The following is a 27,410-nucleotide window of genomic DNA, read 5'->3' as shown; positions in this document are numbered from 1 at the left end:
AGCAATGTTATCATTGACTCAGTACTGGTACCCCAGGTATATAGCAATGTTATCATTGACTCAGTACTGGTACTCTGTGTATACAGCCATGTTATCATTAACTCAGTACTGGTACTCTGTGTATACAGCCATGTTATCATTAACTCAGTACTGGTACTCTGTTTATACAGCCATGTTATCATTAACTCAGTACTGGTACTCTGTGTATATAGCCATGTTATCATTGACTCAGTACTGGTACTCTGTGTATATAGCCATGTTATCATTGACTCAGTACTGGTACTCTGTGTATATAGCCATGTTATCATTGACTCAGTACTGGTACCCTGTGTAAATAGCCATGTTATCATTGATTCAGTACTGGTACTCTGTGTATATAACCATGTTATCATTGACCCAGTACTGGTACTCTGTGTATATAGCCATGGTATCATTAACTCAGTACTGGTACCCTGTGTATATAGCCATGTTATCATTGACTCAGTACTGGTACTCTGTGTATACAGACATGTTATCATTGACTCAGTACTGGTACTCTGTGTATATAGCCATGGTATCATTAACTCAGTACTGGTACTCTGTGTATATAGCCATGTTATCATTGACTCAGTACTGGTACCCCAGGTATATAGCCATGTTACCATTGACTCAGTACTGGTACCCTGTGTATATAGCCATGTTATCATTGACTCAGTACTGGTACTCTGTGTATATAGCCATGTTACCATTGACTCAGTACTGGTACCCTGTGTATATAGCCATGTTATCATTGACTCAGTACTGGTACCCTGTGTATACAGCCATGGTATCATTAACTCAGTACTGGTACTCTGTGTATATAGCCATGTTATCATTGACTCAGTACTGGTACCCCAGGTATATAGCCATGTTACCATTGACTCAGTACTGGTACTCTGTGTATATAGCCATGTTATCATTGACTCAGTACTGGTACTCTGTGTATATAGCCATGTTATCATTGCCTCAGTACTGGTACTCTGTGTATATAGCCATGTTATCATTGACTCAGTACTGGTACTCTGTGTATACAGCCATGTTATCATTGACTCAGTACTGGTACTCTGTGTATATAGCCATGCTATCATTACCTCAGTACTGGTACTCTGTGTATATAGCCATGTTATCATTGACTCAGTACTGGTACCCCAGGTATATAGCCATGTTACCATTGACTCAGTACTGGTACCCTGTGTATACAGCCATGTTGTCATTGACTCAGTACTGGTACTCTGTGTATATAGCCATGTTATCATTGACTCAGTACTGGTACTCTGTGTATATAGCCATGTTATCATTGACTCAGTAATGGTACTCTGTGTATACAGCCATGTTATCATTGACTCAGTACTGGTACCCTGTGTATATAGCCATGTTATCATTGACTCAGTACTGGTACTCTGTGTATACAGCCATGTTATCATTGACTCAGTACTGGTACCCTAGGTATATAGCCAAGTTATCATTGACTCAATACTGGTACCCCAGGTATATAGTCAAGTTATCATTGACTCAGTACTGGTACCCCAGGTATATAGCCATGTTATCATTGACTCAGTACTGGTACCCCAGGTATATAGCCATGTTATCGTTACTCATTAAGTATTTATTCCTCATGTTGTTATTATTATTATTATTATTTATGTTTCTCCTCATTGTTGAGAAGGTCCCGTAAGGAAGCATTTCACAGGTAGTCTAAACCTGTTGTTTACGAAGCATTTGACTTGTGATCTGATTTAATTTGAGCTTGTGGACTAAGACAAAATGGATATCATGTGCGAGGACAATGTGTGGAACTGCTCAGTAGAATCATGAGCTTCTCTTTTTACATTGATGTAAAGGGGCTGATGATATTGTCAAGTCATGAACCAGTACATCAATACAATTCAACTCCGAGTTTCCTCCTTATTCACTATAATTGACCCCAACCCTGGATATGAATCATATTGATTGCATAATGTTTTAATCACTTTGTATGAACATCCCACAGTCTATAATGTCTTCCTGTTTCCTACTAGATAAATGGTATTGATATCCAGATCAGTCTATAATGTAATGTCTTCCTGTTTCCATCTAGATAAATGGTATTGATATCCAGATCAGTCTATAATGTCTTCCTGTTTCCTACTAGATAAATGGTATTGATATCCAGATCAGTCTATAATGTCTTCCTGTTTCCTACTAGATAAATGGTATTGATATCCAGAACAGTCTATAATGTCTTCCTTTTTCCTACTAGATAAATGGTATTGATATCCAGAACAGTCTATAATGTCTTCCTGTTTCCTACTAGATAAATGGTATTGATATCCAGATCAGTCTATAATGTCTTCCTGTTTCCTACTAGATAAATGGTATTGATATCCAGATCAGTCTATAATGTCTTCCTGTTTCCTACTAGATAAATGGTATTGATATCCAGATCAGTCTATAAAGTCTTCCTGTTTCCTACTAGATAAATGGTATTGATATCCAGATCAGTCCATAATGTCTTCCTGTTTCCTACTAGATAAATGGTATTGATATCCAGATCAGTCTATAATGTCTTCCTGTTTCCTACTAGATAAATGGTATTGATATCCAGATCAGTCCATAATGTCTTCCTGTTTCCTACTAGATAAATGGTATTGATATCCAGATCAGTCTATAATGGTTTCCTGTTTCCTACTAGATAAATGGTATTGATATCCAGATCAGTCTATAATGTCTTCCTGTTTCCTACTAGATAAATGGTATTGATATCCAGATCAGTCTATAATGTCTTCCTGTTTCCTACTAGATAAATGGTATTGATATCCAGATCAGTCTATAATGTCTTCCTGTTTCCCACTAGATAAATGGTATTGATATCCAGATCAGTCTATAATGTCTTCCTGTTTCCTACTAGATAAATGGTATTGATATCCAGATCAGTCCATAAAGTCTTCCTGTTTCCTACTAGATAAATGGTATTGATATCCAGATCAGTCCATAAAGTCTTCCTGTTTCCTACTAGATAAATGGTGTTGATCTCCAGATCAGTCCATAAAGTCTTCCTGTTTCCTACTAGATAAATGGTATTGATATCCAGATCAGTCTATAATGTCTTCCTGTTTCCTACTAGATAAATGGTATTGATATCCAGATCAGTCTATAATGTCTTCCTGTTTCCTACTAGATAAATGGTATTGATATCCAGATCAGTCTATAAAGTCTTCCTGTTTCCTACTAGATAAATGGTATTGATATCCAGATCAGTCTATAATGTCTTCCTGTTTCCTACTAGATAAATGGTATTGATATCCAGATCAGTCTATAATGTCTTCCTGTTTCCTACTAGATAAATGGTATTGATATCCAGATCAGTCCATAATGTCTTCCTGTTTCCTACTAGATAAATGGTATTGATATCCAGATCAGTCTATAATGTCTTCCTGTTTCCTACTAGATAAATGGTATTGATATCCAGATCAGTCTATAATGTCTTCCTGTTTCCTACTAGATAAATGGTATTGATATCCAGATCAGTCTATAATTTCTTCCTGTTTCCCACTAGATAAATGGTATTGATATCCAGATCAGTCTATAATGTCTTCCTGTTTCCTACTAGATAAATGGTATTGATATCCAGATCAGTCTATAATGTCTTCCTGTTTCCCACTAGATAAATGGTATTGATATCCAGATCAGTCTATAATGTCTTCCTGTTTCCCACTAGATAAATGGTATTGATATCCAGATCAGTCTATAAAGTCTTCCTGTTTCCTACTAGATAAATGGTATTGATATCCAGATCAGTCCATAATGTCTTCCTGTTTCCTACTAGATAAATGGTATTGATATCCAGATCAGTCCATAATGTCTTCCTGTTTCCTACTAGATAAATGGTATTGATATCCAGATCAGTCTATAATGTCTTCCTGTTTCCTACTAGATAAATGGTATTGATATCCAGATCAGTCCATAATGTCTTCCTGTTTCCTACTAGATAAATGGTATTGATATCCAGATCAGTCTATAATGTCTTCCTGTTTCCTACTAGATAAATGGTATTGATATCCAGATCAGTCTATAATGTCTTCCTGTTTCCTACTAGATAAATGGTATTGATATCCAGATCAGTCTATAATGTCTTCCTGTTTCCCACTAGATAAATGGTTTTGATATCCAGATCAGTCTATAATGTCTACCTGTTTCCTACTAGATAAATGGTATTGATATCCAGATCAGTCCATAATGTCGTCCTGTTTCCCAATAGATAAATGGTATTGATATCCAGATCAGTCTATAATGTCTTCCTGTTTCCTAATAGATAAATGGTATTGATATCCAGATCAGTCTATAATGTCTTCCTGTTTCCTACTAGATAAATGGTATTGATATCCAGATCAGTCTATAATGTCTTCCTGTTTCCCACTAGATAAATGGTATTGATATCCAGATCAGTCTATAATGTCTTCCTGTTTCCTAATAGATAAATCGTTTTGATATCCAGATCAGTCTATAATGTCTTCCTGTTTCCTACTAGATAAATGGTATTGATATCCAGATCAGTCTATAATGTCTTCCTGTTTCCCACTAGATAAATGGTATTGATATCCAGATCAGTCTATAATGTCTTCCTGTTTCCCACTAGATAAATGGTTTTGATATCCAGATCAGTCTATAATGTCTTCCTGTTTCCTACTAGATAAATGGTAATGATATCCAGATCAGTCCATAATATCTTCCTGTTTCCTACTAGATAAATGGTATTGATATCCAGATCAGTCCATAATGTCTTCCTGTTTCCTACTAGATAAATGGTATTGATATCCAGATCAGTCTATAATGTCTTCCTGTTTCCTACTAGATAAATGGTATTGATATCCAGATCAGTCTATAATGTCTTCCTGTTTCCTACTAGATAAATGGTATTGATATCCAGATCAGTCTATAATGTCTTCCTGTTTCCTACTAGATAAATGGTATTGATATCCAGATCAGTCCATAAAGTCTTCCTGTTTCCTACTAGATAAATGGTGTTGATATCCAGATCAGTCCATAAAGTCTTCCTGTTTCCTACTAGATAAATGGTATTGATATCCAGATCAGTCTATAATGTCTTCCTGTTTCCTACTAGATAAATGGTATTGATATCCAGATCAGTCTATAATGTCTTCTTGTTTCCCACTAGATAAATGGTATTGATATCCAGATCAGTCTATAATGTCTACCTGTTTCCTACTAGATAAATGGTATTGATATCCAGATCAGTCTATAATGTCTTCCTGTTTCCCACTAGATAAATGGTATTGATATCCAGATCAGTCTATAATGTCTTCCTGTTTCCTACTAGATAAATGGTATTGATATCCAGATCAGTCTATAATGTCTTCCTGTTTCCCACTAGATAAATGGTATTGATATCCAGATCAGTCTATAATGTCTACCTGTTTCCTACTAGATAAATGGTATTGATATCCAGATCAGTCTATAATGTCTTCCTGTTTCCCACTAGATAAATGGTATTGATATCCAGATCAGTCTATAATGTCTTCCTGTTTCCTACTAGATAAATGGTATTGATATCCAGATCAGTCTATAATGTCTGCCTGTTTCCCACTAGATACATGGTATTGATATCCAGATCAGTCTATAATGTCTTCCTGTTTCCTACTAGATAAATGGTATTGATATCCAGATCAGTCTATAATGTCTTCCTCTTTTCTACTAGATAAATGGTATTGATATCCAGATCAGTCTATAATGTCTTCCTGTTTCTTACTAGATAAATGGTATTGATATCCAGATCAGTCTATAATGTCTTCCTGTTTCCTACTAGATAAATGGTGTTGATATCCAGATCAGTCTATAATGTCTTCCTGTTTCCTACTAGATAAATGGTATTGATATCCAGATCAGTCTATAATGTCTTCCTGTTTCCTACTAGATAAATGGTATTGATATCCAGATCAGTCTATAATGTCTTCCTGTTTCCTACTAGATAAATGGTATTGATATCCAGATCAGTTTATAATGTCTTCCTGTTTCCTACTAGATAAATGGTATTGATATCCAGATCAGTCTATAATGTCTTCCTGTTTCCTACTAGATAAATGGTATTGATATCCAGATCAGTCTATAATGTCTTCCTGTTTCCTACTAGATAAATGGTCTTGATATCCAGATCAGTCTATAATGTCTTCCTGTTTCCTACTAGATAAATGGTATTGATATCCAGAACAGTCTATAATGTCTTCCTGTTTCCTACTAGATAAATGGTATTGATATCCAGAACAGTCTATAATGTCTTCCTGTTTCCTACTAGATAAATGGTATTGATATCCAGATCAGTCTATAATGTCTTCCTGTTTCCTACTAGATAAATGGTATTGATATCCAGATCAGTCTATAATGTCTTCCTGTTTCCTACTAGATAAATGGTATTGATATCCAGATCAGTCCATAATGTCTTCCTGTTTCCTACTAGATAAATGGTATTGATATCCAGATCAGTCCATAAAGTCTTCCTGTTTCCTACTAGATAAATGGTGTTGATATCCAGATCAGTCCATAAAGTCTTCCTGTTTCCTACTAGATAAATGGTATTGATATCCAGATCAGTCCATAAAGTCTTCCTGTTTCCTACTAGATAAATGGTGTTGATCTCCAGATCAGTCCATAAAGTCTTCCTGTTTCCTACTAGATAAATGGTATTGATATCCAGATCAGTCTATAATGTCTTCCTGTTTCCTACTAGATAAATGGTATTGATATCCAGATCAGTCTATAATGTCTTCCTGTTTCCTACTAGATAAATGGTATTGATATCCAGATCAGTCTATAAAGTCTTCCTGTTTCCTACTAGATAAATGGTATTGATATCCAGATCAGTCTATAATGTCTTCCTGTTTCCTACTAGATAAATGGTATTGATATCCAGATCAGACTATAATGTCTTCCTGTTTCCTACTAGATAAATGGTATTGATATCCAGATCAGTCCATAATGTCTTCCTGTTTCCTACTAGATAAATGGTATTGATATCCAGATCAGTCTATAATGTCTTCCTGTTTCCTACTAGATAAATGGTATTGATATCCAGATCAGTCTATAATGTCTTCCTGTTTCCTACTAGATAAATGGTATTGATATCCAGATCAGTCTATAATTTCTTCCTGTTTCCCACTAGATAAATGGTATTGATATCCAGATCAGTCTATAATGTCTTCCTGTTTCCTACTAGATAAATGGTATTGATATCCAGATCAGTCTATAATGTCTTCCTGTTTCCCACTAGATAAATGGTATTGATATCCAGATCAGTCTATAATGTCTTCCTGTTTCCCACTAGATAAATGGTATTGATATCCAGATCAGTCTATAAAGTCTTCCTGTTTCCTACTAGATAAATGGTATTGATATCCAGATCAGTCCATAATGTCTTCCTGTTTCCTACTAGATAAATGGTATTGATATCCAGATCAGTCCATAATGTCTTCCTGTTTCCTACTAGATAAATGGTATTGATATCCAGATCAGTCTATAATGTCTTCCTGTTTCCTACTAGATAAATGGTATTGATATCCAGATCAGTCCATAATGTCTTCCTGTTTCCTACTAGATAAATGGTATTGATATCCAGATCAGTCTATAATGTCTTCCTGTTTCCTACTAGATAAATGGTATTGATATCCAGATCAGTCTATAATGTCTTCCTGTTTCCCACTAGATAAATGGTTTTGATATCCAGATCAGTCTATAATGTCTACCTGTTTCCTACTAGATAAATGGTATTGATATCCAGATCAGTCCATAATGTCTTCCTGTTTCCCAATAGATAAATGGTATTGATATCCAGATCAGTCTATAATGTCTTCCTGTTTCCTAATAGATAAATGGTATTGATATCCAGATCAGTCTATAATGTCTTCCTGTTTCCTACTAGATAAATGGTATTGATATCCAGATCAGTCTATAATGTCTTCCTGTTTCCCACTAGATAAATGGTATTGATATCCAGATCAGTCTATAATGTCTTCCTGTTTCCTAATAGATAAATGGTTTTGATATCCAGATCAGTCTATAATGTCTTCCTGTTTCCTACTAGATAAATGGTATTGATATCCAGATCAGTCTATAATGTCTTCCTGTTTCCCACTAGATAAATGGTATTGATATCCAGATCAGTCTATAATGTCTTCCTGTTTCCCACTAGATAAATGGTTTTGATATCCAGATCAGTCTATAATGTCTTCCTGTTTCCTACTAGATAAATGGTAATGATATCCAGATCAGTCCATAATATCTTCCTGTTTCCTACTAGATAAATGGTATTGATATCCAGATCAGTCCATAATGTCTTCCTGTTTCCTACTAGATAAATGGTATTGATATCCAGATCAGTCTATAATGTCTTCCTGTTTCCTACTAGATAAATGGTATTGATATCCAGATCAGTCTATAATGTCTTCCTGTTTCCTACTAGATAAATGGTATTGATATCCAGATCAGTCTATAATGTCTTCCTGTTTCCTACTAGATAAATGGTATTGATATCCAGATCAGTCCATAAAGTCTTCCTGTTTCCTACTAGATAAATGGTGTTGATATCCAGATCAGTCCATAAAGTCTTCCTGTTTCCTACTAGATAAATGGTATTGATATCCAGATCAGTCTATAATGTCTTCCTGTTTCCTACTAGATAAATGGTATTGATATCCAGATCAGTCTATAATGTCTTCTTGTTTCCCACTAGATAAATGGTATTGATATCCAGATCAGTCTATAATGTCTACCTGTTTCCTACTAGATAAATGGTATTGATATCCAGATCAGTCTATAATGTCTTCCTGTTTCCCACTAGATAAATGGTATTGATATCCAGATCAGTCTATAATGTCTTCCTGTTTCCTACTAGATAAATGGTATTGATATCCAGATCAGTCTATAATGTCTTCCTGTTTCCCACTAGATAAATGGTATTGATATCCAGATCAGTCTATAATGTCTACCTGTTTCCTACTAGATAAATGGTATTGATATCCAGATCAGTCTATAATGTCTTCCTGTTTCCCACTAGATAAATGGTATTGATATCCAGATCAGTCTATAATGTCTTCCTGTTTCCTACTAGATAAATGGTATTGATATCCAGATCAGTCTATAATGTCTGCCTGTTTCCCACTAGATAAATGGTATTGATATCCAGATCAGTCTATAATGTCTTCCTGTTTCCTACTAGATAAATGGTATTGATATCCAGATCAGTCTATAATGTCTTCCTCTTTTCTACTAGATAAATGGTATTGATATCCAGATCAGTCTATAATGTCTTCCTGTTTCTTACTAGATAAATGGTATTGATATCCAGATCAGTCTATAATGTCTTCCTGTTTCCTACTAGATAAATGGTATTGATATCCAGATCAGTCTATAATGTCTTCCTGTTTCCTACTAGATAAATGGTATTGATATCCAGATCAGTCTATAATGTCTTCCTGTTTCCTACTAGATAAATGGTATTGATATCCAGATCAGTCTATAATGTCTTCCTGTTTCCTACTAGATAAATGGTATTGATATCCAGAACAGTCTATAATGTCTTCCTGTTTCCTACTAGATAAATGGTATTGATATCCAGAACAGTCTATAATGTCTTCCTGTTTCCTACTAGATAAATGGTATTGATATCCAGATCAGTCTATAATGTCTTCCTGTTTCCTACTAGATAAATGGTATTGATATCCAGATCAGTCCATAATGTCTTCCTGTTTCCTACTAGATAAATGGTATTGATATCCAGATCAGTCCATAAAGTCTTCCTGTTTCCTACTAGATAAATGGTGTTGATATCCAGATCAGTCCATAAAGTCTTCCTGTTTCCTACTAGATAAATGGTATTGATATCCAGATCAGTCTATAATGTCTTCCTGTTTCCTACTAGATAAATGGTATTGATATCCAGATCAGTCTATAATGTCTTCCTGTTTCCCACTAGATAAATGGTATTGATATCCAGATCAGTCTATAATGTCTACCTGTTTCCTACTAGATAAATGGTATTGATATCCAGATCAGTCTATAATGTCTTCCTGTTTCCCACTAGATAAATGGTATTGATATCCAGATCAGTCTATAATGTCTTCCTGTTTCCTACTAGATAAATGGTATTGATATCCAGAACAGTCTATAATGTCTTCCTGTTTCCTACTAGATAAATGGTATTGATATCCAGATCAGTCTATAATGTCTTCCTGTTTCCTACTAGATAAATGGTATTGATATCCAGATCAGTCTATAATGTCTTCCTGTTTCCTACTAGATAAATGGTATTGATATCCAGATCAGTCTATAATGTCTTCCTGTTTCCTACTAGATAAATGGTATTGATATCCAGATCAGTCTATAATGTCTTCCTGTTTCCTACTAGATAAATGGTATTGATATCCAGATCAGTCTATAATGTCTTCCTGTTTCCTACTAGATAAATGGTATTTATATCCAGATCAGTCTATAATGTCTTCCTGTTTCCTACTAGATAAATGGTATTGATATCCAGATCAGTCTATAATGTCTTCCTGTTTCCTACTAGATAAATGGTATTGATATCCAGATCAGTCTATAATGTCTTCCTGTTTCCTACTAGATAAATGGTCTTGATATCCAGATCAGTCTATAATGTCTTCCTGTTTCCTACTAGATAAATGGTATTGATATCCAGATCAGTCTATAATGTCTTCCTGTTTCCTACTAGATACATGGTATTGATATCCAGAACAGTCTATAATGTCTTCCTGTTTCCCACTAGATAAATGGTATTGATATCCAGATCAGTCTATAATGTCTTCCTGTTTCCTACTAGATAAACGGTATTGATATCCAGATCAGTCTATAATGTCTTCCTGTTTCCCACTAGATAAATGTTATTGATATCCAGATCAGTCTATAATGTCTTCCTGTTTCCTACTAGATAAATGGTATTGATATCCAGATCAGTCTATAATGTCTTCCTGTTTCCTACTAGATAAATGGTATTGATATCAATCAATCAATCAATTTAATTTTATATAGCCCTTCGTACATCAGCTAATATCTCGAAGTGCTGTACAGACACCCAGCCTAAAACCCCAAACAGCTAGTAATGCAGGTGAAGAAGCACGGTGGCTAGGAAAAACTCCCTAGAAAGGCCAAAACCTAGGAAGAAACCTAGAGAGGAACCAGGCTATGAGGGGTGGCCAGTCCTCTTCTGGCTGTGCCGGGTGGAGATTATAACAGAACTATGCCAAGATGTTCAAAAATGTTCATAAGTGACAAGCATGGTCAAATAATAATCATGAATAATTTTCAGTTGGCTTTTCATAGCCGATCATCAAGAGTTGAAAAACAACAGGTCTGGGACAGGTGGCGGTTCCATAACCGCAGGCAGAACAGCTGAAACTGGAATAGCAGCAAGGCCAGGCGGACTGGGGACAGCAAGGAGTCACCACGGGCGGCAGTCCCGACGCATGGTCCTAGGGCCCAGGTCCTCCGAGAGAAAGAAAGAGAGAAGGAGAAAATTAGAGAGAGCCAAGATTTTCAAAATGTTCATAAATGACAAGCATGGTCAAATAATAATCAGGAATAAATCTCAGTTGGCTTTTCATAGCCGATCATTAAGAGTTGAAAACAGCAGGTCTGGGACAGGTAGGGGTTCCGTAACCGCAGGCAGAACAGTTGAAACTGGAATAGCAGCAAGGCCAGGCGGACTGGGGACAGCAAGGTGTCATCATGCCCGGTAGTCCTGACGTATGGTCCTAGGGCTCAGGTTCTCAGAGAGAAAGAGAGAACGAGAGAATTAGAGAGAGCATACTTAAATTCACACAGGACACTGGATAAGACAGGAGAAGTACTCCAGGTAACCAACTGACCCTAGCCCCCCGACACATAAACTACTGCAGCATAAATACTGGAGGCTGAGACAGGAGCGGTCAGGAGACACTGTGGCCCCATCCGAAGAAACCCCCGGACAGGGCCAAACAGGAAGGATATAACCCCACCCACTTTGCCAAAGCACAGCCCCCGCACCACTAGAGGGAAATCCTCAACCACCAACTTACAATCCTGAGACAAGGCCGAGTATAGCCCACAAAGGTCTCCACCACAGCACAAACCAAGGGGGGGCGCCAACCCAGACAGGAAGATCACGTCAGTAACTCAACCCACTCAAGTGACGCACCCCTTCTAGGGATGGCATGAAAGAGCACCAGCAAGCCAGTGACTCAGCCCCTGTAACAGGGTTAGAGGCAGAGAATCCCAGTGGAGAGAGGGGAACCGGCCTATGGACTGATATCCAGATCAGATATCCTGATATCCAGATCAGTCCATAATGTCTTCATAATGTCTTCCTGTTTCCCACTAGATAAATGGTATTGATATCCAGATCAGTCTATAATGTCTTCCTGTTTCCTACTAGATAAATGGTGTTGATATCCAGATCAGTCTATAATGTCTTCCTGTTTCCTACTAGATAAACGGTATTGATATCCAGATCAGTCTATAATGTCTTCCTGTTTCCCACTAGATAAACGGTATTGATATCCAGATCAGTCTATAATGTCTTCCTGTTTCCTACTAGATAAATGGTATTGATATCCAGATCAGTCTATAATGTCTTCCTGTTTCCTACTAGATAAATGGTATTGATATCCAGAACAGTCTATAATGTCTTCCTGTTTCCCACTAGATAAATGGTATTGATATCCAGATCAGTCTATAATGTCTTCCTGTTTCCTACTAGATAAACGGTATTGATATCCAGATCAGTCTATAATGTCTTCCTGTTTCCCACTAGATAAACGGTATTGATATCCAGATCAGTCTATAATGTCTTCCTGTTTCCTACTAGATAAATGGTATTGATATCCAGATCAGTCTATAATGTCTTCCTGTTTCCTACTAGATAAATGGTATTGATATCCAGAACAGTCTATAATGTCTTCCTGTTTCCCACTAGATAAATGTTATTGATATCCAGATCAGTCTATAATGTCTTCCTGTTTCCTACTAGATAAATGGTATTGATATCCAGATCAGTCTATAATGTCTTCCTGTTTCCTACTAGATAAATGGTATTGATATCAATCAATCAATCAATTTTATTTTATATAGCCCTTCGTACATCAGCTAATATCTCGAAGTGCTGTACAGACACCCAGCCTAAAACCCCAAACAGCTAGTAATGCAGGTGAAGAAGCACGGTGGCTAGGAAAAACTCCCTAGAAAGGCCAAAACCTAGGAAGAAACCTAGAGAGGAACCAGGCTATGAGGGGTGGCCAGTCCTCTTCTGGCTGTGCCGGGTGGAGATTATAACAGAATTATGCCAAGATGTTCAAAAATGTTCATAAGTGACAAGCATGGTCAAATAATAATCAGGAATAAATCTCAGTTGGCTTTTCATAGCCGATCATTAAGAGTTGAAAACAGCAGGTCTGGGACAGGTAGGGGTTCCATAACCGCAGGCAGAACAGTTGAAACTGGAATAGCAGCAAGGCCAGGCGAACTGGGGACAGCAAGGAGTCACCACGGCCGGTAGTCCCGACGTATGGTCCTAGGGCTCAGGTCCTCCGAGAGAAAGAAAGAGAGAAGGAGAAAATTAGAGAGAGCCAAGATTTTCAAAATGTTCATAAATGACAAGCATGGTCAAATAATAATCAGGAATAAATCTCAGTTGGCTTTTCATAGCCGATCATTAAGAGTTGAAAACAGCAGGTCTGGGACAGGTAGGGGTTCCGTAACCGCAGGCAGAACAGTTGAAACTGGAATAGCAGCAAGGCCAGGCGGACTGGGGACAGCAAGGTGTCATCATGCCCGGTAGTCCTGACGTATGGTCCTAGGGCTCAGGTTCTCAGAGAGAAAGAGAGAACGAGAGAATTAGAGAGAGCATACTTAAATTCACACAGGACACTGGATAAGACAGGAGAAGTACTCCAGGTAACCAACTGACCCTAGCCCCCCGACACATAAACTACTGCAGCATAAATACTGGAGGCTGAGACAGGAGCGGTCAGGAGACACTGTGGCCCCATCCGAAGAAACCCCCGGACAGGGCCAAACAGGAAGGATATAACCCCACCCACTTTGCCAAAGCACAGCCCCCGCACCACTAGAGGGAAATCCTCAACCACCAACTTACAATCCTGAGACAAGGCCGAGTATAGCCCACAAAGGTCTCCACCACAGCACAAACCAAGGGGGGGCGCCAACCCAGACAGGAAGATCACGTCAGTAACTCAACCCACTCAAGTGACGCACCCCTTCTAGGGATGGCATGAAAGAGCACCAGCAAGCCAGTGACTCAGCCCCTGTAACAGGGTTAGAGGCAGAGAATCCCAGTGGAGAGAGGGGAACCGGCCTATGGACTGATATCCAGATCAGATATCCTGATATCCAGATCAGTCCATAATGTCTTCATAATGTCTTCCTGTTTCCCACTAGATAAATGGTATTGATATCCAGATCAGTCTATAATGTCTTCCTGTTTCCTACTAGATAAATGGTGTTGATATCCAGATCAGTCTATAATGTCTTCCTGTTTCCTACTAGATAAACGGTATTGATATCCAGATCAGTCTATAATGTCTTCCTGTTTCCCACTAGATAAACGGTATTGATATCCAGATCAGTCTATAATGTCTTCCTGTTTCCTACTAGATAAATGGTATTGATATCCAGATCAGTCTATAATGTCTTCCTGTTTCCTACTAGATAAATGGTATTGATATCCAGAACAGTCTATAATGTCTTCCTGTTTCCCACTAGATAAATGGTATTGATATCCAGATCAGTCTATAATGTCTTCCTGTTTCCTACTAGATAAACGGTATTGATATCCAGATCAGTCTATAATGTCTTCCTGTTTCCCACTAGATAAATGTTATTGATATCCAGATCAGTCTATAATGTCTTCCTGTTTCCTACTAGATAAATGGTATTGATATCCAGATCAGTCTATAATGTCTTCCTGTTTCCTACTAGATAAATGGTATTGATATCAATCAATCAATCAATTTTATTTTATATAGCCCTTCGTACATCAGCTAATATCTCGAAGTGCTGTACAGACACCCAGCCTAAAACCCCAAACAGCTAGTAATGCAGGTGAAGAAGCACGGTGGCTAGGAAAAACTCCCTAGAAAGGCCAAAACCTAGGAAGAAACCTAGAGAGGAACCAGGCTATGAGGGGTGGCCAGTCCTCTTCTGGCTGTGCCGGGTGGAGATTATAACAGAACTATGCCAAGATGTTCAAAAATGTTCATAAGTGACAAGCATGGTCAAATAATAATCATGAATAATTTTCAGTTGGCTTTTCATAGCCGATCATCAAGAGTTGAAAAACAACAGGTCTGGGACAGGTGGCGGTTCCATAACCGCAGGCAGAACAGCTGAAACTGGAATAGCAGCAAGGCCAGGCGGACTGGGGACAGCAAGGAGTCACCACGGGCGGCAGTCCCGACGCATGGTCCTAGGGCCCAGGTCCTCCGAGAGAAAGAAAGAGAGAAGGAGAAAATTAGAGAGAGCCAAGATTTTCAAAATGTTCATAAATGACAAGCATGGTCAAATAATAATCAGGAATAAATCTCAGTTGGCTTTTCATAGCCGATCATTAAGAGTTGAAAACAGCAGGTCTGGGACAGGTAGGGGTTCCATAACCTCAGGCAGAACAGTTGAAACTGGAATAGCAGCAAGGCCAGGCGGACTGGGGACAGCAAGGAGTCACCACGGCCGGTAGTCCCGACGTATGGTCCTAGGGCTCAGGTCCTCCGAGAGAAAGAAAGAGAGAAGGAGAAAATTAGAGAGAGCCAAGATTTTCAAAATGTTCATAAATGACAAGCATGGTCAAATAATAATCAGGAATAAATCTCAGTTGGCTTTTCATAGCCGATCATTAAGAGTTGAAAACAGCAGGTCTGGGACAGGTAGGGGTTCCGTAACCGCAGGCAGAACAGTTGAAACTGGAATAGCAGCAAGGCCAGGCGGACTGGGGACAGCAAGGTGTCATCATGCCCGGTAGTCCTGACGTATGGTCCTAGGGCTCAGGTTCTCAGAGAGAAAGAGAGAACGAGAGAATTAGAGAGAGCATACTTAAATTCACACAGGACACTGGATAAGACAGGAGAAGTACTCCAGGTAACCAACTGACCCTAGCCCCCCGACACATAAACTACTGCAGCATAAATACTGGAGGCTGAGACAGGAGCGGTCAGGAGACACTGTGGCCCCATCCGAAGAAACCCCCGGACAGGGCCAAACAGGAAGGATATAACCCCACCCACTTTGCCAAAGCACAGCCCCCGCACCACTAGAGGGAAATCCTCAACCACCAACTTACAATCCTGAGACAAGGCCGAGTATAGCCCACAAAAGTCTCCACCACAGCACAAACCAAGGGGGGGCGCCAACCCAGACAGGAAGATCACGTCAGTAACTCAACCCACTCAAGTGACGCACCCCTTCTAGGGATGGCATGAAAGAGCACCAGCAAGCCAGTGACTCAGCCCCTGTAACAGGGTTAGAGGCAGAGAATCCCAGTGGAGAGAGGGGAACCGGCCTATGGACTGATATCCAGATCAGATATCCTGATATCCAGATCAGTCCATAATGTCTTCATAATGTCTTCCTGTTTCCCACTAGATAAATGGTATTGATATCCAGATCAGTCTATAATGTCTTCCTGTTTCCTACTAGATAAATGGTGTTGATATCCAGATCAGTCTATAATGTCTTCCTGTTTCCTACTAGATAAACGGTATTGATATCCAGATCAGTCTATAATGTCTTCCTGTTTCCCACTAGATAAACGGTATTGATATCCAGATCAGTCTATAATGTCTTCCTGTTTCCTACTAGATAAATGGTATTGATATCCAGATCAGTCTTTAATGTCTTCCTGTTTCCTACTAGATAAATGGTATTGATATCCAGATCAGTCCATAATGTCTTCCTGTTTCCTACTAGATAAATGGTATTGATATCCAGATCAGTCTATAATGTCTTCCTGTTTCCTACTAGATAAATGGTGTTGATATCCAGAACAGAGAAGAGGCAGTGGCCATTCTGACCAGAGAGGACAGCATCAACTTCTCACTGCTGCTGGCCAGACCTGACATAGAGGTACACACACACACACACACACACACACACACACACACACACACACACACACACACACACACACACACACACACACACACACACACACACACACACACGCACACGCACACGCACGCACGCACACACGCACACACACACACACACACACACACAAAAATCTTTAAATCACGAGCTCATATCCGGCTGGAAGAACCATGTAAGAGGGTGTTTGGGAGAGGGATTGTGGGGGATTTTTTTTATGTTGTTAGGTGTTAAAATACTTTAAGAACACCTGCTGTTTCCATGACATAGACTGACCAGGTGAATCCAGGTGAAAGCTATGATCCCTTATTGATGTCACTTGTTAAATCCACTTCATTCAGTGTAGATAAAAGTGGAGGAGACAGGTTAAAGAAGGGTTTTTAATTCTTGAGGCAATTGAGACATGGATTGTGTATGTGTGTCATTCAGAAGGTGAATGGGCAAGACAAAATATTTAAGTGGTAGTAGGTGCCAGACGCACCGGTTTGTGTCAAGAACTGCAACGCTGCTGGGTTTTCTCACGCTCAACAGTTTCCCGTGTGTATCAAGAATGGTCCACCACCCAAAGGACATCCAGCCAATTTTGCACCTAAATTACATACATATGCAAGTCAATATCAAGATGTTCCAAATTCTTGGTGTATTGTAACGGTCCTCGTTGCATGAGGAAGGATCGGACCAAAGCGCAGCGTGGTAAGTGTTCATGATATTTATTAACACTGAGCACTAGAACAAAACAACAAAGTGAGAAACGAAACCGAAACAGTCCTGTCAGGTGCAGAAAACACGAAACAGAAAATAACTACCCACAAAACACAGGTGGGGAAAAGGCTACCTAAGTACCAATCAGAGACAACGATAGACAGCTGTCCCTGATTGAGAACCATACCCGGCCAAAACATAGAAACACAACACATAGAAAAATGAACATAGAATGCCCACCCAATCACACCTTGACCAAACCAAAATATAGAGACATAAAAAGCTCTCTAAGGTCAGGGGGTGACATGTACTCATTAATAATATATTCTATTGTAGAAAATGTAGTGTGTTTGAGTTTTAAAAACGCTTAAAGTAATTTCCACTTTAATAAAAAAAAAGATATACAGTATAATCCACATTATAATTCACATTTTATTTAGCTGCAGGACTATTTTCTCAAATTAAGATCCTACATCTGTAAAAACACACGCACATACACAAAGAACGCAAACTCAGACGTTCACTCTCTCTAGCTTACAGCCACACACACAGTCTTTAAGGCATACAGTACATACACCTGGTAGGCCACGATAAATCTTTCGCAATGGGACAATTTAGAAAACAGTGGCATTTCTACTCTCAGATCTCCACAACAAATAGATAACAAACCAAACGAAATAATCTAGAAATGTTATTCTAGCATTGAATAAAGAAGGGTGGGACGCAGGGAGGAAATATTGAAGAGACAGGTGAATGGGTGATAGAGAGAGGGAGAGGGAAGTGTGGAGGGATGAGATAGAGAGGAAATGTAGGAGGAGGAGACAGGTTTATCTTCAATGTCCCATTTTGTTGCTTCAAGGTCACAGCTATATATTCACACAGACACACAGCATGCACAGACACACACACAATCACCTAGTAGGCACAGACACACGCGCACACACACACACACACACACACACACACACACACACACACACACACACACACACACACACACACACACACACACACACACACACACACACACACACACACACACACCAACCACATCAACCACATCAATACCACAATCCTACCATATGATATCTCACTATGTAGTCTCGCTAATAGTGATTAAATTAGGATTTGGGGGGTGGAGGCTGGGAGGGGGGATTATAATATACTAGTCTGAATACAATGTGTTCTGATACCAGTCTAAATATACACTATACTGGTACTAGTGTAAATATACTGTATTCTGGTACCAGTGTAAATATACTGTATTCTGATACTAGTGTAAATATACTGGTTACTGGTACTAGTCTAAATACACTGTATTCTGATACTAGTGTAAATATACTGGTTACTGGTACTAGTGTAAATATACTGGTTACTGGTACTAGTCTAAATATACTGGTTACTGGTAATAGTGTAAATATACTGTATTCTGGTACTAGTGTAAATATACTGTATTCTGGTACCAGTGTAAATATACTGTATTCTGATACTAGTGTAAATATACTGTATTCTGATGCTAGTGTAAATATACTGTATTCTGATACTAGTGTAAATATACTGGTTACTGATACTAGTGTAAATATACTGTATTCTGATACTAGTGTAAATATACTGGTACTCTGTATCCTGATACTAATTCTGATGAACATGAAAATGAGACAAAAATCTATGCTCTTCTCTTTGTGACATTTCAATTAAATTACATGAAATTATCTTTCAGATAAGTCAATGACCCAAATACAGAAAGCTACAACATTGTAGTTTAATTTGCTCAATATCAAGATCCATATTTATTTTACATTTCAAATGACATCATCGAACTTCAGGAAATATAACAAATTGGTGTTAAATGTTTATGTCGCCATCTAGTGTTATTAATATGTTTTACGTGTGGAACTAAATATAATGTAAGACGTCTTATGCTTGTTGTAATATCACCTTCTCCTCTCTGTGTTCTTTTTCGTCTCTCGTCTCCTTCAACAATCAATGACATGAATCAACTTCGGCCATTTTTCCATCTTTGAAAACAAACGCACTTCGACCACAACACTGGAAAACATTCTTCTGTGTCCTTGAACAACAACAAAAAAAAACTCACCCAACCATACCTTCACCCAGAATGAGCACCAGGGGGACCCAGCAGAGGTGGATATGGAGATACCTCCCGGCATGACTGTTGAGGCCCTCCACACCTGCCACCTGCCCAGCCTCTACCGAGAGGGGCCACACACCCCCACCCACGTCCTTAGTCTGACCACTCTCAGGTTGGTACAGCATCAGAGCCAGATATATACACGGAGTCGGTACGTTGACGTTTCTGCATTATGATGCATTTACATGACACTACAACATTCTACGGCGGCCATGTTAGAACCCAATTAACACTAAATGGGGGAAAATATTTAATAAATCATGCTATGTAACCGAATGTCTTGAATTTAGAAAACAATATTTGAAATTCTAAAAGTTGGCTGAACTTTCTTTATCGGCCCCTGTATGTCACTGGTGACGGAATACAGACAAAACCTTAACTCTCTGTTAGCACATTATGTTGTACTTGTGATGTTCTGTGTTCACTAGTCAAGTACAGCGCAATTAAATATAGAAAAATATTGTATATATGTATTTTTTTTTGTACATGGTTTTAAGTGCGAGTACCTTTTGAACTCCACTCAGTATAGCGTACTCATTCTAGCCAACCGTGGCAGAGAACAGACTACACCACATGTAGTAGCACACTAGACCCTAACCTTAACCCAGCTAGCGAGCATCTAATGACCCACTAGACCTTAACCTTAACCCAGATAGCGAGCATCTAATGACACACTAGACCCTAACCTTAACCCAGATAGCGAGCATCTAATGACCCACTAGACCCCAACCTTAACCCAGCTAGCGAGCATCTAATGACACACTAGACCCTAACCTTAACCCAGATAGCGAGCATCTAATGACACACTAGACCCTAACCTTAACCCAGATAGCGAGCATCTAATGACACACTAGACCCTAACCTTAACCCAGATAGCGAGCATCTAATGACACACTAGACCTTAACCTTAACCCAGCTAGCGAGCATCTAATGACCCACTAGACCTTAACCTTAACCCAGATAGCGAGCATCTAATGACACACTAGACCCTAACCTTAACCCAGATAGCGAGCATCTAATGACCCACTAGACCCTAACCTTAACCCAGCTAGCGAGCATCTAATGACCCACTAGACCTTAACCTTAACCCAGATAGCGAGCATCTAATGACACACTAGACCCTAACCTTAACCCAGATAGCGAGCATCTAATGACCCACTAGACCCTAACCTTAACCCAGCTAGCGAGCATCTAATGACCCACTAGACCTTAACCTTAACCCAGCTAGCGAGCATCTAATGACCCACTAGACCTTAACCTTAACCCAGATAGCGAGCATCTAATGACATACTAGACCCTAACCTTAACCCAGATAGCGAGCATCTAATGACCCACTAGACCCTAACCTTAACCCAGATAGCGAGCATCTAATGACCCACTAGACCCTAACCTTAACCCAGATAGCGAGCATCTAATGACACACTAGACCCTAACCTTAACCCAGATAGCGAGCATCTAATGACACACTAGCAGTTCCCGGCCGACTTCTGGCAACTACTGGCGGCACCTCAGGGGCCCATCAGTGGCAAGCTTAGTTGCTATAGCCCTAAACCTGCTTCTCTCCCCTGCGTCAGACTAGCGTCCCGTCCAGGGGGTGTACATCAAGCTGCTATAGCCCTAAACCTGCTTCTCTCCCCTCCGTCAGACTAGCGTCCTGTCCAGGGGGTGTACATCAAGCTGCCTCTCCAGGCTATTTGCTTACTGCTTCTTCTCTTCTCCCCAGTAACAGCTTGTAGATACTGTATAGATACTGTAGAAATACTGTGTAGATGCTGTCGATACTTTATAGATACTGTATAGAAAACGGTGTAGATACTGTGTAGATACTGTATAGATATTGTAGATACTGTATAGATACTGTAGATACTGTATACATACTGTATACATACTGTAGATACTGTATACATACTGTAGATACTGTATAGATACTGTAGATACTGTATAGATACTGTACACATACTGTAGATACTGTATAGATACTGTATACATACTGTAGATACTGTATAGATACTGTATACATACTGTAGATACTGTGTAGATACTGTATAGATACTGTAGATACTGTATAGATACTGTAGATACTGTGAAGATACTGTGAAGATACTGTATTTGCTGTAGATACTGTAAATATACTGTATAGATACTGTATACATTCTGTAGATAATGTAAATGATACTGGTCATCTCCACAGTAACAGTCAGGAGCTGGACAGTGGCGTGGGCCGTACAGACGAAAGCACCCACAACGCTGAGTCCTCTGAACATGACCTGCTGGGAGACGACCAGACCAGCGCCCCAAACACCAACACAACCAACACCCCAGGCAGCATGAGGAAGTTCAGGCCTGGGAATACACCCTCGTCCCCCTTGCCCCACCTCCAAGAGATCCAACTTAGTAATGACTCCCAGCCCAGGGTGGGGTTGTATGGAGGAAAGGGACTGGGAGGGGGTTTGGGGACGGGGTTGGGGACGGGGACGGGGACGGGGTTGGGGTTGGGAGGGTACGTACCCGACCCACTGATGATGATGATGATGCCGGGTCTGACTGAGGAAGAGTGCGAGAGGTACAGGGAACTACTGGAGATCAGGTGTCAGTTTGAAAGAAACAGGAAACTTGCCGAGAGAAGCCAGGGAGGAAGATCAGGGACTGAGGAGGACGAGGAGGAGCGCGAGATATGTGAGGATGAAGGGGGGAGTGACCCAAAAGTCGATGTAAACTCTAACGAGAGCATGACGCAACACGAGATGGCGTTGTTAGAGGAGGAACTACGTCATCTCGAGTTTAAGTGTCGCAACATCCTGAGGGTGCAAAAGATGCAACAGCTGAGAGAACGATGCATGAAGGCGTGGCTTCTGGAGGAGGATGTCGTTGGCCGTGGAACCCTACCCACTGGTCCTGAATCCGTCCCCGACCACGACACAGACCCAGAGCCCGCCAACGAGCTCCACCGCGAGCTATCGGACATCAATGAGCTCCCTGAGCGGGAGAGATCCGACCCAGACCCAGACCAGGACAAAGACAGCACCAGCGCCTACAACACAGGGGGAGAGAGCTGCAGGAGCACCCCTCTGGTCAGCACCGAGTTACTCCCTCTGTCTTTGTCCATCCAGGAAGAGGGTAGAGGAGGGGACACCCCCAACAGACACACCCGAGACCGGGCCGACAAGGTCGGGTCTAGGCGGGGATGGGAGAGAGGAGGACATGGTAGTCTGAATGGTTCCTTCTCTCCCAACAGCTACAGGTAATGTCTTGTGAGATACTGTATAGCTACTGTATAAGATAATGTATAGCTACTGTGTAGATACTGTATAGATACTCTGTATATACTGTATAGATACTGTGAATATACTCTTTAGATACTGTGTAGATACTGTATAGATACTGTGAAGATACTGTATAGATACTGTGAATATACTCTTTAAGATACTGTGTAGATACTGTATAGATACTGTGAAGATACTCTTTAGATACTGTGTAGATACTGTATAGACACTGTGTAGATACTGTATAGACACTGTGTATATAATGTGTAGATACTCTGTATATACTGTATAGATACTGTATAGATGCTGTCTAGATACTGTATACATACTGTGAATATACTGTATACATACTGTGTATATACTGTGTAGATACTGTCTAGATACTGTTTAGATACTGTATACATACGGTGTATATACTGTATACATACTGTGTATATACTGTATAGATACTCTATAGATACTGTAGTGATACTGTATAGATACTGCAGAGATAATGTATAGATACTGAATAGATGCTGTATAGATATTGTATAGATGCTGCATAGCTATTGTGTAGATAATCAATAGATACTGTAAATATACTGTATATACTGTGTAGAAACTGTATAGCTACTCTATAGATACTGTAGAGATACTGTGGAGGTATCGTGTAGCTACTCTATAGATACTGTAGAGATACTGTAGAAATACTGTGTAGATACTCTATAGATACTGTAGAGATACTGTAGAAATACTGTGTAGATACTCTATACATACTGTAGATATATTGTGTAGATACTATATAGATACTATATAGATACTGTGTAGATACTCTATAGATACTGTATGTTTTCTGTAAAGATACTGTATTTATACTGTGTAGATATTCTATATATACTGTATATTTACTCTATAGATACTGTATACATATTGTGTAGTTAATATATAGATACTGTATAGATACTGTATAGATGCTGTATTGATGCTGTGTAGATACTGTATAGATACTGTAAATGTACTGTATGGATACTCTATATATACTGTATACATATTGTGTAGATACTGTATAGATACTCTATAGATACTGTATATTTACTGTATAGCTACTCTATATATACTGTATAGATATTGTGTAGATACTGTATAGATATTCTATAGATATGGTATATGTATACTGTATAGTTACTCTATAGATACTGTATAGATAGTGTGTAGATCATTTGTAGATACTCTATAAATACTGTATATATACTGTGTAGATAATATATATATATATATATATATATATACTGTGTAGATACTCTATAGATACCGTATATATATTGTGTAGATAACCTATATATATACTGTGCAGATACTGTAGCGATACTGTATTGATACTGTATAGATACTGTAGAAATACTGTGTAGATACTCTATAGATACTGTATAGATATTGTGTAGAAAATCTGTAGGTAATGTATAGATAATGTATAGATACTGTACAGATGCTGTATAGATATTGTGTAGATACTATATAGATGCTGTATAGATACTGTGTAGATAGTCCATAGATACTGGTTAGATACTGCATAGATACTATATAGATGCTGTGTAGATACTCTATGTATACTGTTTAGATACTATATATACACTATGTTTTCTGTATAGATAGTGTGTCGATACTTTATAGATACTGTATATATACTGTATGTATGTATATATATATATATATATATATATATATTGTGTAGATACTGTGTAGATATTCTATAGATACTGTATATTTACTCTATAGATACTGCATTGATAGTGTGTATAGATAATCTATAGATACTGTATATATGCTGTGTATATAATCTATAGATACTGTATATATGCTGTGTATATAATCTATAGATACTGTAGAGATACTGTATATATGCTGTGTATATAATCTATAGATACTGTATAGATAGTATGTAGATACTCTAAAGAAACTGTATACTCAGTAGATACTGTATAGATACTACATTGATACTGTGTAGATAGTATATATACAGTACATATAGAGTGTGTAGATAATCTATATATACTGTGTAGATACTGTATATATACTGTATATATACTGTGTTTATACTGTATAGATAATCTATAGATACTGTATAGATACTCTATAGCTACGGTATACATACTCTATCGATACTGTATATATACTGTGTAGACAATCCATAGATACTGTATAGATACTCTGTAGACAATCCATAGCTACTGTATAGATACTCTATAGATGCTGTATATATACTGTGTAGATACTGTACAGATACTCTGTAGATACTGTATAGATACTATATTGATACTGTGTAGATAATATATATAATGTGTAGATACTGTATATATACTCCATAGATACTGTATATATACTGTATTTATAGTGTGTAGATAATCTATAGATACTGTATAGATAATCTATAGATACTGTAGAGATACTGTGTCGATAATCTATATATACTGTACAGGTACTCTATATATGCTGTATATATACTGTGTAGAAAATCCATAGACACTGTATAGATACTGTATAGATACTGTGTAGATACTCTATAGATGCTGTATATATACTGTGTAGACAATCCATAGATACTGTAAAGGTCATCTATTGATTCTGTATACGCTGTAGAAGTGGTGTCTGTCTTGTTCTGTATAATGTCCTGTAAATCAGTAGGCTGGTTAAAACATGATTGTTTTCCAAACACAGGAATACCTCTATTTTTGCAAAGAAAATCTCCCTATGAGAGAGTATTCTTTCTTTATTGCAGGAAGTACCATATCCAAATGACCAACGCCAGCACAAGCCCCGTCCATCCTAAATTCTGGTCTCTGACCCGGGGGGATGACGTTGTCGGGGTGGGGTCATCATCACAGAGGGGGATAGCTGATGGCGGAACAACCACGACACCCCCACGGAAGTCCCCCAGAGCTAACCCCACACACCACGACAGGTCAGGGGGTCGAACCGCAGAGTCCAGCCCGTACTTCACACGGCGTCGCCAAGGCAACAGGCCTCCTGCACCGAAACGCTACCAGAGCTGCATGCAGCTGCCGTCGAGCGACCCGGTGGTCCGGATCGACTCCCTGGACTCTGTAGACCGAGCCGTGGTCCTGGGGATGGGTCTAGGCGAGAGAGGGGCTGCAGCGGGCAGCAGTGGTCAGGCCAGTCCCAGGAGTGTTAGTGGTGCCCCAGCAGACAGCACCGAGGCCCAGGACAGCCACACAGGCCTCCCCCTACACCTCCCTCTGCAGCTGGGGCCGGCTGCATCTCGCATGGAATGGAAGGTACTGCAGGTTATATATTTACCTTTCAGCAGGAAAGACCTTCATAAAATGTTGATATTTGATATTTTATTATTGGTAACACTACTTGACACCCAGTGTTATACGTTATGACATGGTCATAACCATGTCATAACGGCTGTCATAACTTGTCGTAACCTGTTATAATACGGTCATAAGACCATCATGACCCATATATTTACACCTGTTGTGACATATATTGTGCTATTTTATGGCTGGTTAAGATACCTGCATAAGAGTGTCAAAACCCACATTTATTCAAACGTATTTTTTTCCAGCCAAGAAGTTTCCTTTCGTTTTAAAGTTTGTTTCTGAAGTCATTTTTTGTTGTTGTCAGGAATTATGTTTACAGTCATGTTTTTTCCCCCTATCTGTCAGAAAATACAAGCGTTATGACAGTTTATGACACTGTCATGAAGCATTATGACATCATAATCATAGAAGCCAGATAGTCTCTCTAGTACACGCCCTTATAACAGTTATCAGTCAACAAGAGGGTGTCCTGTCCTGCTGCTGAAATGTTTGCTAAATTACAATGATAGTTTAATATGGTCAATTTCAGAAAATGTTATATAACATAAACATACTGTTGACACGTAGGCAACGGTGTACTGGAATGTTCTGCCTTGTGTGGTAGGATGTTGGGGGTTTTGACACTCTTATGTAGGTGTTATAACCAGCCATAAAATAACACAATATGTCACAACAGGTGTCAATATATGGGTATTGACAGTGTTATGATCACATTATGACATGGTTATGACAAGTTATGTCAGCTATTATGACATGGTTATGACAAGTTATGTCTGCTATTATCATATGGTTATGACAAGTTATGTCTGCTATTATGAC

General features: G+C 39.0%; 1 protein-coding gene across 3 annotated transcripts in view; it reads left to right on the top strand.

The window, feature by feature from the left end:
* LOC139557909 (PDZ domain-containing protein 4-like) overlaps positions 1 to 27,410 on the top strand; it is a 75,814-nt gene that overhangs the window by 46,386 nt on the left and 2,018 nt on the right. For all 3 annotated transcript variants that reach the window (XM_071373248.1, XM_071373244.1, XM_071373243.1), the window contains 4 exons: positions 17,029 to 17,130; positions 19,972 to 20,117; positions 22,197 to 23,246; positions 26,024 to 26,540. In XM_071373248.1, the coding sequence (XP_071229349.1) occupies positions 17,029 to 17,130; positions 19,972 to 20,117; positions 22,197 to 23,246; positions 26,024 to 26,540 (1,815 nt within the window). The remainder of the gene's footprint in view (positions 1 to 17,028; positions 17,131 to 19,971; positions 20,118 to 22,196; positions 23,247 to 26,023; positions 26,541 to 27,410) is intronic.

The sequence above is a fragment of the Salvelinus alpinus genome, chromosome 28 (genome assembly GCF_045679555.1).
Source record: "Salvelinus alpinus chromosome 28, SLU_Salpinus.1, whole genome shotgun sequence".
Lineage (NCBI taxonomy): Eukaryota > Metazoa > Chordata > Actinopteri > Salmoniformes > Salmonidae > Salvelinus > Salvelinus alpinus.
This window is presented reverse-complemented; position numbering and strand designations above follow the sequence as displayed.